At 47.9% G+C, this 17,348-nt stretch overlaps 1 protein-coding gene across 1 annotated transcript in view; it reads left to right on the top strand.

Moving 5' to 3' along the window:
• Positions 1 to 17,348, top strand: part of GRID2 (glutamate ionotropic receptor delta type subunit 2) — a 1,091,344-nt gene that overhangs the window by 709,690 nt on the left and 364,306 nt on the right. The window contains exon 7 of the mRNA XM_030564822.1: positions 12,928 to 13,089. Within this exon, the coding sequence (XP_030420682.1) occupies positions 12,928 to 13,089 (162 nt within the window). The remainder of the gene's footprint in view (positions 1 to 12,927; positions 13,090 to 17,348) is intronic.

Genomic DNA, 17,348 nt, shown 5'->3' with positions numbered 1-17,348 from the left:
GATGAGAGGAGATTGGAAGAACTTTTCTTGTTTAATCTCACTAAAAGATGTCTGAGGGGGATATGCTTGATCTTGATAAATCAGGGAGCAATAAATACCAGGGAGGGTGATGAGCTATTATGCTGAAGGACAATGTTGGCACAAGAATTAATGGATATTAGCTGGTCATGAACAAGTTCAGGCTGGAAATTAGAAGAAGGCTTCTAACCACCAAAGGGATGAGGTTCTGGAACAGCTTCCCAATAGTAGTTGTGGGGGCAAGCAAGTTAATTAGTTTTAATAGAGCTGGGCAAATTTGAGTGCACTTGTATGATAGGGTTGCTTGTGATGGTAGGGGGCAAGGCTCAAGCTCTAAGGGGTCACTTCTGGTTTCTCTTATGTTTCTAAAGCTCATGCTTCATGTTTTCAGCTGGCCACTAGAAGGGATCAGGAAGGGATTATTCCCACCCTGCCCCCAATGTATTCTTTTTTTTTTTCTTTCTTCCGAAGCATCAGGGGTGGCCACTTCTGGAGATGGGACCCTGGGTGGGTTAGGCCATGGCTCTGAGATGGCACCAAGCATCCTCTCCGTCAAGTGCTTGACTGGCTGGTTCTTGCTCAGGTTCTAACTAATCTGCAAATGTGAGATTGGGAAAAATCCCTTCCTTCCTCCTGACCTTGTGGGGGGGAGGAGGAGGGAAAGGGGGAGAAGTTGCCGTCCTCTGCAGCATATGGATGTGGGTCACTTGCCAGGATTATCTGAGTATATCTCATTTAACCATTTCCCTGCCATTGTTCCTATTCTCTGCCTGTAGCATGTAATAGTCTACTATCCTGTAGATCTCATTCCTTTGAAGGGTTTAGCTGGTGCTGGGTGATGTGGGTGCCCTGTGATATACAAGTGAGACTAGATAATCTAGTGGTCCATTGTTGCTTTAATATTTGACTGTATTAATGGAGGGCCCAGTTTGCAACTGACTTCAGGCTGGCAGATCCTTGTGTCCCTAAGGAGTTTCAGGGGTCTGCCACCCCGAGTCACTCACACAATTGAGTTCACATATGTGTTTACGAGCTTAGGGCCTTTTTTTTCTAGTAAGCCTGGTTTGACTCAGTTCTGTCAAAATTATGGCTATTCAGGAGTGCAGGACCAGCTTTAAAAAAGGTGTCTTGCTTGCAGTTCCCCCACCCCTACACCTCCCTAGTACATATATGGAATAAGAATATAAGACTGGCTAAATGTCAGTGACCAGACCAGCTAGGAGCAGCTGCTGGCCTGCTCTGTAACTAAATGCATTACTAGGCAACCAAGGAGCCCACATATGCTGCCTTGGAAGTCACGTGGCCTCAGCCCCTGACTGGCTGCTGGTTTAGCAGTCCTGTTTATAAGCCTGGCCTCCACAGCAAGTCAGTGACTCTTCAACACGTACCACTCCCAGAGCTGTACTTGCCCTTGTTCCAGTCCCTGCTCCCTCTGGCTTCAGACTTCTAGATTCAACCGCCAGCTCTGCTTCTGACTTATGAGTCTGGTTTACTCTCCAGTTCTGCTATTCAGCTTCTGTCTTTCTGGTACTGATCCCTGGCTCTGCCTCTAGCTTATGACCGTGGTTTATACCCTCCTCCCAAGCTGTGGCATTTGGCTTCTGTCCCTCTGGTACTGACCATTGGCTCATTTCCTGGACTATGCCCACGCTAGTCCAAGCTCTAACTAGTAGGCCTCATTCTCTTACCACCAGGCCTGACCACCCACAGCCTGGTCGTCAGAACTGTTGTTTGTATCAATTATACATCTATGCTGTCTTCTGATAGTGGCCGATGCCAGATGCTTCAGAGAGAATGAACAGAACAGGGAAATTTATGAGTGATCTGTCTCCTGATGTCCAGTCCAAGCTTCTGGCAGTCAGAGGTTTAGGGACACCCAGAGCGTAGGGTTGCATCCTTGACCATCTTGGCGAATCGTCATTGATGGACCTCTTCCCTATGAACATATCTAAATCTTGTTTGAAGTCAGTTATGCTTTTAACCTTCACAACATCCCCTACCAATGAGTTCCAAAGGAAGACTGTGCATTGTTTGAAATACTTTCTTACATTTGTTTTAAATCTGCTGTCTGTTTATTTCACTGAATGACCCCTGGTTCTTGTGTTTATATGCAGGAGTAAACAGGAGTTCTGGAACAATTTGTATAGTGGGGGTGCTGAGAGCCTTTGACCCAAAGTGTAAACCTTGTATATAATGGAGACCATTGCAGCACCCGCCACACTCCTAGTTCCAGCACCTATGAGAGTAAATAATATTTCCTTATTCAGTTTATTCACACCATTCATGATTTTATAGGTTTCTATCATATCCCCCCTTAGACATAGGGTGACCAGATGTCCCGATTTTATAGGGACAGTCCTGATATTTGAGGCTTTTTCTTATATAGGCATGCCTTGCCCCCTACCCCATCCCGATTTTTCACATTTGCTATCTGGTCACCCTACTTAGACATCTCTTTTCTAAACTGAACAGCCCCAGGTTTTTTTTATCTGCCCTCATGTGGAAGCTGTTCCATATTCCTAATAATTTTTGTTGCCCTTTTCCATACTTTTTTCAATCCTAACCCAATTCTAATATATCTTCTTGGGATGGGGCGAACAGAACTGCATGCAGTATTCAAGGTGTGGGAATATTATGGTTTTCTATAGTGGCCATTCGGATATTTTCTGTCTTATTATCTATTTTTTTCCCAATGGTTTCTAAGATTGTTAGCTTTTTTTACTGCTGCTGCACATTGAACAGAGGTTTTCAGAGAATTATCTATGGTGACTCCGTATCTCTTTCTTGAGTGGTAATAACTAAGTTAGACCCCATCATAATGTATGTATATTTGGGATTATGTTTTCCAATATGCATTACTTTGAATTTATCAGCACTGAATTTCATTTGCCATTTTGTTACTCAATTACCCAGTTTTGTGAGATCCCTTTGTAACTCTTCCTAGTCTTCTTTGGACTTTACTATCTTCTGTAATTTTGTATCATCTGCAAATTTTGCCACCTCATTGTCTACCCTCTTTCCAGATCATTTATGGAATATGTTGAACAGCACTAGTCCCAGTACAGATCCCTGGGGGACATCACTATTTACCTTTCTGCACTGTGAAAACGAACCATTTATTCCTACCCTTTGTTTCCTGTCTTTTAACCAGTTATCATAAGAGAAACTTCCCTCTTATCTCATGACTGCTTACTTTGCTTAAGAGCCTTAGGTGAGGGACCTTGTCAAAAGCTTTCTGAAAGTCATCGTACACTATATCCTCTGGATCACCCTTGTCCATGTGTTTGGTGTGCCCCTCTAGTTCAGTTGAATAGTTTGCAGTTGTCCTCAGAATTATGCTTTCTGAACAGAACAAGGCTGATTGTATTAAATCTTTCTTCCTCCTGAAATTGTTTGAGGTTGCCAGACATCTACATTTCACGTTCTTGGCAGGCTGGAGATCACCTAATTATGTGCTGCTGCTTAATTCCAATGGCCATCCACCTCTGCAAAAGACTGCTGAGTTAGAGGAGATTTGGAATAAGCAGAATATCAGTCACTGAGATACACAGTGCATTAAAAATCTTGTTATAGTTATGTTGCAGAGCCATAAATATACAGAATAATCTTTAAATTGCCTCCCTGTCATGCATACTAGGACTATGATTAATGCAACACACTTCCAAGAGGGGGTAGGATTTTGCAGAAACAGAAATTAACTCTAGTGCATTTACTGTTGTATTATCAGAGACCAATGATGCCATAAAGGCTAAGCTAAAATATTGGTAAGGGACTGAAAAATTGCTAATGCTTGCTGAACCCTGTACACTTGTGTCCTGTTAATACCTGATGTAAGCACAGCTGAATTGCTCCTAAATTAATAAGTGTATTCCCCTGTGTGAACTGCGACAAAGATTTCCTAGTCCCATGATATTAAGTTACAGAAATTACATAAAAACAGTATCATCTTGTTGGGAAATGACGACTTGGGATTTGTAGCCTTTATGTACTAATTTGGTCTTATTGGAAACCTTTTGTCTTTCCCCCCTGGAGGGTCTTTTTTTTTTTTTTTTTTTTCAGCCCAGGCTTCCGCCATATATTATTGTAGCAGGAGATAATTTATTTCCCATTCTTCAATTTCCCCTCACTGGAAGTTAATGTGGGGTAAACTTCTTTGAGGAAATAAGGGTTTAGCTGAAAGACATTCAACCCTTGATGTTCTGGGTAGTGAAATAGTAGGTGATCTAAGTTATCGAAAGAGTCATCCAAGTCTCTGATCTTGTAATTCATGGGTGTGAAGTCTAACCTCTGAGTTAAAAAGGAAACGAGCAACCTTATTCATATTAAACCTCTGAATTCTAAAAGAGAAATGTTCAGAACCAGAAGAGTTGTAGGGGAAGTTGATATAATGGTGAAAAGAAAACTTCCAAACCGTGGAGTGATAGACCACTCTGTCGTAAGTTCTCTGAGTGGGTAGCTATTAATGTAGCTTTTGCAGTGGTAATGAAGAATCGTGGAAGGTTTAAGGAAAAAGGCAGACTAGAACTTGCTGTGGAAATTTGGGAGGCAAAGGAAGTGCAAGGAACTTCTGGTTCTTCTTCGAGTGCTTGCTCACATCCATTCCAGTTAGGTGTGCGTGCCGCGCGTGCACGCTCGTCGGAAACTTTTTTACCCTAGCAACTCCAGTGGGCCGGCAGGTCGCCCCCTAGAGTGGCGCCGCCATGGCGCTCGATATATACCCCTGCCGGCCCACCCGCTCCTCAGTTCCTTCTGACCGCCGTGTCGGTCGTTGGAACTGTGGAGCGCGGCATAGCTGTCCTCCACGTCCCTAGCTCTCCTTGTTAACTACCGTTATTATTACAGTAGTTAGGTCGTTAAGTATAGTTAGTTAATTAGTTGTAGTGTAAATAGTATTGTATTGTATATAGTTGTTCGCCGGTCTGGGCTGTAGCCCTTCCCGGCACCCGGCACCGGGCTCATGCCTGGTTCGCCGGGCTTTAAGCAGTGTGCGGCCTGTAAAAAGCCTATGCCAACCAGCGACCCCCACGACGAGTGTCTGAAGTGCCTGGGGGAATCGCACAGGTCGGACAAGTGCCGCATTTGCAAGGCTTTTAAGCCCAGGACAAAGAAGGAGAGAGACCAGAGACTCAGGACTCTCCTAATGGAGGCGGCACTTGACCCGGCAGCTTCACAGGCCGTGATCTCGGCGCCGGCACCGGATCGCACCGGCACCGGGAAGACTCCCCGGCACCGACCTTCCCCGGCACCGGGTGCAGAGGCGAGACCGTCAACGTCTGCTACTCCAGCCAGGCAGACCCGAATGGAGTGCCCGGCATCGACATCGGCCGCGGCGCTACCGGCACCGTTGACTCCGGGCCCGGTGGGTCCGTCGAGTCCCGTGCCGCCAAGCTCCCCCATAAGATCTGGGGTTGATCTATTGGTCCCATCCACTCCGGAGACCTTCGCCTCGGCACGGGACCTTATCGCCCTAACTGAGTCTACTCAGCCGCCACCCCCGGTACCTCTGGTGCGGGTAGCATCTAGGGGCAAGCCCATGATGACGGCACCGTCTCGGGACTCGCGCTCGCGATCCAGGTCCCGACGCCACGGTCGCTCGAGATCCCGCCGCCGCTCGCAGTCCCGGCACCGCTCCCCTCGGCGGTACCGGTCGCACTCGCGGCACCGATCGACCTCCAGACGGTCGCGGTCTGACTCCAGCCGTCGATACCGGCACCGTGACTCGAGGAGCCAGTCTCGCCGTCACTCACCGCGCCGGTTGACCTCCCGGCACCGAGCTGGTGGTAGGTCCCGGTCCCGGTCGACCTCCCGGCACCGCGTTGGTGGCAGGTCCCGGTCCCGATCCCGGCACCGAAGCAGCGGCCGGTACCGATCCAGATCCCGGCACCGAGACAGAACCCGGTCCCGATCCCGGCGCCGCCATGACTCCCGGTACCGATCCCCGGCACCGAGAAGATCTTCGGTGCCAGACCACGCAGACCCTTATCAGCCGGGGTCGGCCCCGCCATGGCCTTCTAGGCAGCCGTCGGTGTCGTCTCAAGCGGACAGCGTGTATGCGCTGGGCACCGACAGGCAGGCGGCATTGTTTCAGGACCCTCCGCAACAAGACCAGGGTCCGCAGCAGTGGGGGTTTTGGACCCCCTGGGCATACCATCAAGCCCAGGGCCCCCAACAGATTCCTGCTAGGCCTGCAACGGCGGAGCACAGGGTGCCAGAGGCTTCGTTGTCTCGCCCCCCTCCCTCCCCGGATGGAGAGGAAGGATCAAAGCAGCAAGACCCTGCTCTTGCTCCTGAGACAGAGGCGAGGGCTGAGGGGACCCCCCCACTGGACACTTTCTTGCCGGGGGTCTCCTCATCCTCCTCCCCCATGAAGCGGTGGCTGGCACCTCCTCCAGTAGCCCTCCTCCGCTGGATCTCAGGGCGCACCAAGACCTCCTTAGGCGAGTAGCTCAGAATCTGAGCCTGCAAGCCGAGGAGGTCTCTGAGATCGAGGACCCTATCGTGACCATCCTCTCATCTGATGCTCCCACCAGGGTCGCCCTACCCTTCATTAGGACGATCCAGGCCAACGCCAATACAATCTGGCAGTCACCGGCCTCCATCCCCCCTACTGCGAGGGGCGTCGAGAGGAAGTACATGGCCCCCTCCAAGGGCTACGAGTATCTCCACGTCCACCCGACACCGTGTTCCCTGGTGGTGCAGTCGGTGAACGAGAGGGAGCGCCACAGACAGGAAGCTCCAGCCCCCAAATCCAAGGAGGCCAGGCGTATGGACGTCCTCGGCCATAAGGTCTATTCGGCTGGGGCCCTTCAGCTCAGGGTTTCAAATCAACAAGCCCTGCTCAGCAGATATGCTTTTAACTCGTGGGTGGCAGCGGACAAATTCAAAGAGCTGCTGCCACAGGAGGCCCGCCAAGAATTTGCGGCCATTCTGGACGAGGGCAAGAAGGTTGCACGAACCTCGTTGCAAGCTTCTTTGGACGCTGCAGACTCGGCTGCCCGCACCCTCGCCTCGGGGGTAACGATGCGCCGTATCTCCTGGCTGCAGGTCTCTGGCCTTCCACCGGAGCTCCAATACACCATCCAGGACCTCCCGTTCGAAGGCCAGGGCCTGTTTTCAGAAAAGACAGACCCCAGACTTAAAAGTCTCAAAGACAATCGGGTCATTATGCGCTCCCTCGGGATGCACATGCCGGGAATGCAGCCCAGACCCTTCCGGCCACAGCAGCAACAGCAGCGCAGGCCATACCCCCAATTCCGCCAATGGCAGGACCTCAATAGGCGCCGTGGCAGGAATGGAAGGCGTAGACATTCGGGGAACCAGGGGGGGCAGAATCAAAGCTCCTCTAAGCCCCCGCCTGGACCCAGGTTGGAGCAGGGAGTCGGACGTTAGGGTATAAACGTTCCAGCCCCTTCAGGAATCTAGTCACCGTAGGGTGAGAAAAAACGGAGCGGCCATCCCCACCCGGGTGAAAGGTGGAGATAGCTGCCAGGTGGACCCGCAAAGACGATATCGCCAGGCCCTGTTGTTTGAGGGACCAAATATAGTCTAAAATATTGGCCACCGAAACTTCCATAGGGCGGAGACCTTTCTCCACGCACCAACAGGAGAAACGCTTCCACTTGGCCGAGTATGTCGCTCTAGTGGAAGGCTTTCTGCTGCCCAAAAGTACCTCCCGTACCGGGGTGGAGCAGCGCAGTTCAGAACTGGTCAGTCACGCAGGAACCACGCCGCTAGATGTAGCGACTGCAGGTCCAGGTGACAGAGAGTCCCGTGTTCCTGGGTGATCAGGTCCAGGTGAAGGGGCAGGGGAACTGGGTCGGCTATGGCCAGGTCCAGCAGCATGGGGTACCAATGCTGCCTGGGCCACGCCGGGGCTACCATGATCATGCGAGCCCTGTCCCTGCGCACCTTCAGAAGGACCCTGTGGGAACGGGGGAAACGCATAGTACAAGTGGGTCGTCCACGAAATAAGGAAGGCATCCGCTATAGACCCGAGCTCCCTGCCCTGAAAGGAGCAGAACGCCTGGCATTTCTTGTTCCCCCCGGACGCGAAGAGGTCCACACGGGGATAACCCCACCTCTGAAAGATTGAGAGGGCGACGTCCGGACGAAGGGACCACTCGTGTGTAGGGTCCTCGATCTCAGAGACCTCCTCGGCTTGCAGGCTCAGATTCTGAGCTACTCGCCTAAGGAGGTCTTGGTGCTCCCTGAGATCCAGCGGAGGAGGGCTACTGCAGGAGGTGCCAGCCACCGCTTCGTCGGGGGAGGAGGATGAGGAGACCCCCAGCAAGAAAGTGTCCAGTGGGGGGTCCCCCTCAGCCCTCGCCTCTGTCTCAGGAGCAAGAGCAGGGTCTTGCTGCTTTGATCCTTCCTCTCCATCCGGGGAGGGAGGGGGGCGAGACAACGAAGCCTCTGGCACCCTGTGCTCCGCCGTTGCAGGCCTAGCAGGAATCTGTTGGGGGCCCTGGGCTTGATGATATGCCCAGGGGGTCCAAAACCCCCACTGCTGCGGACCCTGGTCTTGTTGCGGAGGGTCCTGAAACAATGCCGCCTGCCTGTCGGTGCCCAGCGCATACACGCTGTCCGCTTGAGACGACACCGACGGCTGCCTAGAAGGCCATGGCGGGGCCGACCCCGGCTGATAAGGGTCTGCGTGGTCTGGCACCGAAGATCTTCTCGGTGCCGGGGATCGGTACCGGGAGTCATGGCGGCGCCGGGATCGGGACCGGGTTCTGTCTCGGTGCCGGGATCTGGATCGGTACCGGCCGCTGCTTCGGTGCCGGGATCGGGACCGGGACCTGCCACCAACGCGGTGCCAGGAGGTCGACCGGGACCGGGACCTACCACCAGCTCGGTGCCGGGAGGTCGACCGGCGCGGTGAGTGACGGCGAGACTGGCTCCTCGAGTCACGGTGCCGGTATCGACGTCTGGAGTCAGACCGCGACCGTCTGGAGGTCGATCGGTGCCGCGAGTGCGACCGGTACCGCCGAGGGGAGCGGTGCCGGGACTGCGAGCGGCGGCGGGATCTCGAGCGACCGTGGCGTCGGGACCTGGATCGCGAGCGCGAGTCCCGAGACTGTGCCGTCATCATGGGCTTGCCCCTAGATGCTACCCGCACCGGAGGTACCGGGGGTGGCGGCTGAGTAGACTCAGTTAGGGCGATAAGGTCCCGTGCCGAGGCGAAGGTCTCCGGAGTGGATGGGACCAATAGCTCAACCCCAGATCGTATGGGGGAGCTTGGCGGCACCGGACTCGATGGACCCACCGGGCCCGGAGTCGACGGTGCCGGTAGCGCCGCGGCCGATGTCGATGCCGGGCGCTCCATTCGGGTCTGCCTGGCTGGAGTAGCAGACGTTGACGGTCTCGCCTCTGCACCCGGTGCCGGGGAAGGTCGGTGCCGGGGAATCTTCCCGGTGCCGGTGCGATCCGGTGCCGGCGCCGAGATCACGGCCTGTGAAGCTGCCGGGTCAAGTGCCGCCTCCATTAGGAGAGTCCTGAGTCTCTGGTCTCTCTCCTTCTTTGTCCTGGGCTTAAAAGCCTTGCAAATGCGGCACTTGTCCGACCTGTGCGATTCCCCCAGGCACTTCAGACACTCGTCGTGGGGGTCGCTGGTTGGCATAGGCTTTTTACAGGCCGCACACTGCTTAAAGCCCGGCGAACCAGGCATGAGCCCGGTGCCGGGAAGGGCTACAGCCCAGACCGGCGAACAACTATATACAATACAATACTATTTACACTACAACTAATTAACTAACTATACTTAACGACCTAACTAACAACTGTAATAATAACGGTAGTTAACAAGGAGAGCTAGGGACGTGGAGGACAGCTATGCCGCGCTCCACAGTTCCAACGACCGACACGGCGGTCAGAAGGAACTGAGGAGCGGGTGGGCCGGCAGGGGTATATATCGAGCGCCATGGCGGCGCCACTCTAGGGAGCGACCTGCCGGCCCACTGGAGTTGCTAGGGTAAAAAAGTTTCCGACGAGCGTGCACGCGCGGCGCACACACCTAACTGGAATGGATGTGAGCAACACATCTCGAAGAACAACAGTTACAAAAGTGAGTAACCGTCTTTTAAGTAGAAAGGCAGAGGAAGTCTTCCTTAGATTCTGGAGGGAGGTGAGAGTAAGTAGCAAAAGACTTGTGTACAAATCTATGGGGATCAGTCTGCAGAAGAGTCAGAGCGCGTATAAGTCGCTGCAAGTTGGAGTCTGCATAATACATGTCCTGCCTTTATGCAATTAATTTGTAGGATGGGGAAAAATATTTGGAGTGTCATAATTTTCAGATGATATTTGGACCCTTGAATATCTGAATCAGCATATCAACCTCTTCAGGAACTCTTGCCTTTTAACTGGCTACAAGACTAGCTTTAAGATGTTTTCTGCTGCAAAGTAAAGGAGTCCCCAGCAGCCTGAATCTCCACCTCATTATTCCATTTCACATCTTCAGATCTCCCTCTTCTCCTAAGATCTTTAGGGACAGCTGAGTACTCAATATCTTCATTTTTTAGCTTTCAGGCCACCACCTCCTATGAATGCAAGGGGTGGTGAGAAATTGATCTTAGCAGCAATGAAAGAAAAAACCAATCCTGCATCAAACAGCTAATAGACACTGGCTAATTAGTTTTCAGATACTAGGAACACTCCAGAACCAGACATGACAAACCCACGAAAAACACCCACCAGAAATTGGGCTTGTTTTTGGCTTAATTGGCTTGTGAGTTGCTTGTTGGCTAGTTTTTGGCTTATTGCTTGTTTGGCTTGTAGCTTCTTGTAGCTTGTTGCTTCTTTTTTTGATTGGCTCCCAGCAAGCAGGGGCAAGCGGGGGAGACAGTCCAGAGTACACAGTGGGCCCACCACAGTCCCAGACTGCACTCCAGGGCTATTTGCTCACATAGAGTGTTGGGGTTCTTAGGGATTGGCTTGCTTTGGCCTTGTTTTGAAGTGGGATCAGCTTTTGGCTTACTGTGGCTTACTGTTTTTTGGCTTACTGTGAAAGTCGGGGTGCTTATTTATCACGTGAAAGTTGGCAACTGTATCCAGAACCCCTTCTTGTATAACTCAGGAAACCCTGAGTTGCCCCTTGACAGCCACAGGCCCAAGAACTTTAAGTGACTGATAGATGATCTGAAAAGAGTGTTGTCAAATGCCCTAGATATGATTCAGTCTTCTAATTTAATATTGCTTCTGAGCACCATGTTGTCAGATGCAACTAATGATGTCTCTTTATGATAGCATTAGTGGGACACCTGCCCCTGCCATCTGAGGACAGAGATGACTGAAAAAGGCCATTTTGTAAATTGTTTGTTTCAGAAGAGCTTGCGAATTCTGTTCCTTTATTACTTCATACTGAATTATATCTTATCATTAATGTCTGACTGAACTTGTGAATATGCATTTAAAAAATAAATATGTAAAAAGTTAATCAAGATAACCGGAAGAGGGGGAGACAGGTTATTTCTGTTTCTTCTGCTGAGCTTCAATCTCCTCTGTTGGATGCTGCACTTAAACTTCCCGGGCATAAATATATATATCTTATGAGAGTTTAATACTGTAAGGTGCTAAGAGCCTTTAGCTTCCACAGAAGTTAATGGAAAGTGGGGGCACTCATTGCATTGCAGAAACAGGCCTTATGTGCATATTTAATATGTTAATATATTACCATTATGGAATTCTTACAATGCTGAAATAACTTTTACTAGGCACTGACATTTTTTCAGTGAAGCATAGGGAGCATCCAGTGCTGATGCAAAGTTACTAAACATTTCAGAATTTCTATTTTACATATTAGAAAGTAATCAAACAGAAATGAGCACAATTGAGTGTTTTGCAAATCCTATGACTTCACTGAGAGTTTCATAATAGGGACTAGAACGTCTCACTCTCTCGTTTCACGTTCCCCATTTCAGTTACCTGAATGGAACGTACTAAGAAATACACTAATTGATCGATTGAAAATCATAAAATTACATGATAATGCCATGATGAGCCACCAAATGAAAAAGAAAATGTGTGCCTACTGGGGCATTAACAGGCCATATTTGCCTTAAAATGCTGGCTTGGTAAACAGCTTTTGGAAAAAAAATTAAATTCCAGTTATTTAATGAGAAAAACCCATTCCAGCTGTGACATACTGGTAATTAGCTTGCCTCCCCAGGTGGGCAAGATGGAGGTCATGTGACTCAATCAGGACCTCTGGGGAAGAGCTAAGAGGAAACCTGTGTATGGGGCTGGAAAGGAGTTGTGGACTCTGGGAGAGACCACACTCCAGGCAAGAAACTCTGGATGTGGGGGCAGAACAAACCCTCCTGGAGATAGGGCTGGGTCTAGCTGGAGACTGGAGCGAAGACTGTTTGTTTTGAAGTATCAGGGAGAGAAGCCACTGAGTTCTGTTGCTGAAAGATTTTGGAAAAATTTGAGGCATAGTGCTCCAGAGCTACCCTAGGCCACCATCAGGTGCACAGGAGCTGTCTGACCCTGATACATTTATAAAGAAGTCCACTAACCATGTGGGAAGTCCAGACATTGCAAAATATACTGGTGCTTGAGAACCAGATAATGAAATTGTTTGGAAATTGACTAGAAACAGGAGAAACTGATAGTAATTTAGCCCCAATCCAGCAGCTGGATCTGTGCAGGTAACGTGGACCCTGTGGCTCACGCAGGAGTGAAGGTAGTCAGTGTGGATATCATTGCAGGATCAGGGCCCTACATTGTTGATGAAGCATAGTTAAGGGATGGTTATTTTAATAGGTTTTTTTAAGCAGTTTAATATCAAGTAAATCATTTAGTTATTGACAGGGTGGGCAATAAACAGCTGAGGCAAACAGATAATGAATTCAGTTTTTGTCTGCCAGCATGTGTCCACTAACTGCTAATAATCAATCTCTAATCTCTTTACAGATTTCAAACCTCTACATATATGACACTGTGCTTTTGTTGGCTAATGCTTTTCATAAGAAGCTAGAGGACCGGAAGTGGCACAGCATGGCTAGCCTGACTTGTATCAGAAAGAATTCCAAACCTTGGCAAGGAGGGCGATCCATGCTGGATACCATCAAGAAGGTACCTCCTCCTATATGTCATAGTTTCCACTCCAGTGAGGAACAAATCCCATTTGATAAAAGGTGTTCTGTTTTTGCTAATAGCAGTGTCTTTCCAAAAGCAATAGCGTTAGTGCGATGACAAAACAAGTTCTAATGGAAAACTCTCCTTAAAGATTTTTGGTTTTGTTGTGTTGTTTTGTAATGGGCATATTTGAAACAAAAATATTATGGTTGCTGAATATCAGACCCACGGGTATTTCAAGCACACAAAAAAAATCACAGTATTTTTATACCCAAGGTAAAAAAACACAGATCATTTTTTTCTAAGATAATTGATATTAGAATTACAGTCCTTCCTTTGTCAGTACAACAATATAAGAAAAAAGGTTGGAACAATTGCATCCAGCTAATATTCTGTGCAATTCATTATTAAAATCCTACAGGCATAATGTAATAGAATCATACAAATGAGAGCCAGAAAAAACCTATTAAGTCATCTCATCTATACCCTGCCAGTACAGGATTGTTCCCTATGGTATAATTTATACTGCTTTGTCCAGCTTTGTTTCCCAAGGAATGGGCTTCCACTCTTTCTCTTGGACTATTATTTCATATCCTAATTATACGCAGTGTCAAGAAACTTTTTCTTGATATTCAGTCTTATTTTCTGGCATTTAGTGTTATACTATTATTCCTAGTTATTCCTTTCCTTTCTTGTTGTTTATACCCTTCAAATATTTGTAGACTATTACCATGGCATTCCTTGGTCAGCACCTATCCAAGAAATACATAGTGTGTTTAATCTTTCCTCATAAGTCTGTCAACCCAGGTTCCTAATCATATTAGTATCTCTTGTTTGAAATCCTTCCAATTTCTTAATATCTTTCTGGTAATGATGTGTATGCAATGTATATTTACACAGTGCTGGCAATCCTATATTGTATTATTGAAGGAAAACTACAGTGAATTAAAAAAATTACAAACCTGTTTAATCTTATTTTAAGAAGAATTAAAGTGTCTTTTTTTCAAAAGGCAGTTAACATAAAAAACATAATACTTTTTAAAGTAACGAGAGGCAATCATTTTGGGTCAGATCCTAAACCCTACCAGAGCAGGTAGACTTGGTGGCAACAAAGATGGCTTCTTTCAGCCAGCTTCATGCTGCTCCAAATCCTGAGGCCAATCTGCACTAGTCCTGGTGTAAAGCAAAGCAGCCTCAGGCCCAGTTTGTATGATACTGACTGCTCCTGGCCCCACCAGGTCCCATTCTGGTAGCTGGAGTTCACCAGCATGTAGGGACACCTACGGCATGTCTTCTATACTAGGGGGCAGTAAGTAGCTTAAATTCCTTTACAATGGTACTTAAGTTATCAGAGAAATCCATCAAGCAGATTTGGCTGCTCCTATGTTTATTTTATCTTCACACTACACCTTCCCAGGCTTGGTTGCTCCTAGGGTCTCTTTCCTCAGGAGCTGTCTTTACTAAATCCTAGCACACACCCTTTCCTTTCCCTTTGAGGGCTACTTCCACTTACTCTTACCTGAGTGGGACACTCAGGCAACAAACCCACTTGACCTTTTCCCATTAGGATTAACACTTGTTATCTGAATGGGGCATTTCAGACCAATATAACCAGCCATGTCACATTCTCTAAACTGAGTCTTTGGATACACAGCCTTGAAAGGGACATCTGACTGTATTTCTACTTTTTTTCTTAGCTTACTTGTGACACGTACCATTCCCATTCTCCTGCATGAGCATCATTTATGCTGTTTCTTACCACACTGTCAGCTTTTTGCTTTCAAATGCTGCCGAGTTTATTAAATTCTTTGCCATGTCATCCTCACTAACATTTCCAGTTTGTCTTTTTCCATTTCCTGCCTTTTATAACAGGATGATTAATACAACAAAGTCCTCCCATGACCTTTCATACAAGACCTGCACTGTGTGAAGATTAATCTGTGAAGCGATTCTCCTTGAAATATAAAGAGAAATGACCAACCAAAGGAAATGTGAAAGTCTTTGAGAAGGCAGGAGCAAATTAAAACCCTATGTAAAGGATATGGTTTAGATCACTAGTGGATTAACTGAAGGTGTGATAATTCCTGAAATATGCAGCCCTAGCCAGAGGTTGAGTTCCTTGTCTTTGTCTCTCCTGGCCCCGTTTGCAAAAATGGGCTTTGGTGAGAAGTCAAAGTTTATAAACTGAAGGCACATCTGGGTATTGTTTGTACTGTACCATGCTGACAGAAGATTTTTCAAGTGCAAAATGCTACAGCTGTTACAAAGCGAAATCAAACCCAAATGCATAGACTTCCATGGATATGCAGCCCTTCACTTCCACACATGAACAGGAGCCTACGTTTATGGGCTGGTGCTGGAATAGCATGGAGAGGTGGATTTCTCTTCGTGCCATGCTCCCCTTTCCCTTTGAACACAGAAAAGCCCCTTTGTAGGAGTCTTGCAGGATCCCTACATTGTAGTTTTGGTAAAATGCAGGCCAGAAGTGACTGTTGCTACCATAGACAGACCATGTCTATGTCAAAAGTGGCAGAAAACTTTTTCAAAACAGACACTCTTTCCCTATTGGGAATTTCTTCATCTGCTAGCTGTTGGATCCTAGTGCTCTGCCTTTTTCTCTCCCTCATCCCTTGCCCTGGCGTCACTGAACAGTCAAGACCCAATAGCACTCCCAGTGTTCTCCTCCCCACTGAAGATCTCTCTCCTCTGTCTCCTTCAGTGGAGCACTGCCCAGTGCTGAGCAAATGCTTAGGATTTAGCTGGTTCTGCCTTGTCTGAGACTAGATAAGGCAGAATGAGTTGAGCCCTGATGAGTGTATTAGCCTGGAGACCCTTCTTAATGCCATTGTGCTCTAGGATAGGAAAAGGACCCTCTCGGTCTACTTCTGCCCATTTCCCAAAAGGGAGAGGAATTCCCGTGTGTGTATGCGTGAAGGAAGCAGTGATTATGGTGTTTCTGGGAAAGGGCAGAGTTGTTTGAGGGCATTGGTGCATGTATGGAAATGTGCGTCAGAGTAGAAATGCTTGTGCATATCTAGAAAGGGGCAGTGGCTGTGTCTGGTGGGCAGGGTTTGTGTCCGTGGAAATGAAGAAAAGAGTATCTGATCAATGGATTAGGTGGAGGAAAACAATGAGTAAAAGTATGTGGGAAGGGAGCAAAGAGAGAGCTGGGGACCCCCAGAAAAGAGTAGCGAGTTTGAAGGAGGGGTGAGTTCCTGAAACAACACTGTATAGAAGGGAGGGAGAGAGGAAAAAATATTACACACTACAGGAAAAATAACTTTGAGGGGAAAACAGGATTAAAAAAGGAAGGGAATGTGTTCTGTCATATAGTTAAAGGAAAGAAAAATGCAAAGGAGACATAGTAACGTTTTCTTTTTTAAATGATTTGCAAGGAAGTGTAATGCTACTAGGGGACATAGTCCACCTACTGAACTTCACCTATAGTAGCTAAGCCTAGAGATGGGCTTGGGGCTTGGAGGCACCTGGGAATGTGAGAGAGACTTGCTCAGCTGGATTCTTCCCAAGCCAAAACTGTGGGTCTATGTTGTAGGAGCATTGGCAGTGTGGAGACCAAGGCTCTCCATTTACATTCTCTTTGCATTTAGGAGAGCCCCCAAGTTCCATGGGTTTTGGTGGTGAACCAAAGAGAAAAGCCTATCCCTGCTGCCATGAGGGAATATACAGATAACTCTGTGAGCTAAAACTCAGATTTTCCACTCCCAAATGCAGGTTAATTCTGCACAGGGAAAAATAGCACCAAATGTTTAGCTATTGCACTTACATCCTAATGGATGTAAACAAACCCATTGAAAAAAGCAGATTCTGCTCCCTGCCAATCTGTTCCTCTAAAATTAAGATTAGGTTGCATGCATTTGTTTAGATTTATTCTGATGGAACTTCCCTCAGAGACATGAAATAATAATACATTTTTACTTATTATAGGGCACCAATGCCCATGATGGCTTGTATATACCTAACAAAATACAATTTAAAAATAATCATACCTTGGTTTTTAATATGGTGACTATAAACTAATTAGTTCCCAAATGAGAATTCTAGGAATGGGTAAAAGTTAGATTTTCACTCTCTGATTTGTGTGCCTATATGGGAGAAGGTAGGGGGAACATAGTAATGTTCACTGTATTCAGGGAATTCTACATATGGGAGTAGTCCCTGAAATACCCCAATGAGCATCTCACCAATAATTAAATAACACAGCCCTTAAATTTAAAAACACTGGACCATGGGTGGAA

Source organism: Gopherus evgoodei, chromosome 5 (assembly GCF_007399415.2).
Source record: "Gopherus evgoodei ecotype Sinaloan lineage chromosome 5, rGopEvg1_v1.p, whole genome shotgun sequence".
NCBI lineage: Eukaryota > Metazoa > Chordata > Testudines > Testudinidae > Gopherus > Gopherus evgoodei.
The sequence above is the reverse complement of the archived record's forward strand: the minus strand, read 5'-3'. Positions and strand labels throughout refer to the sequence as shown.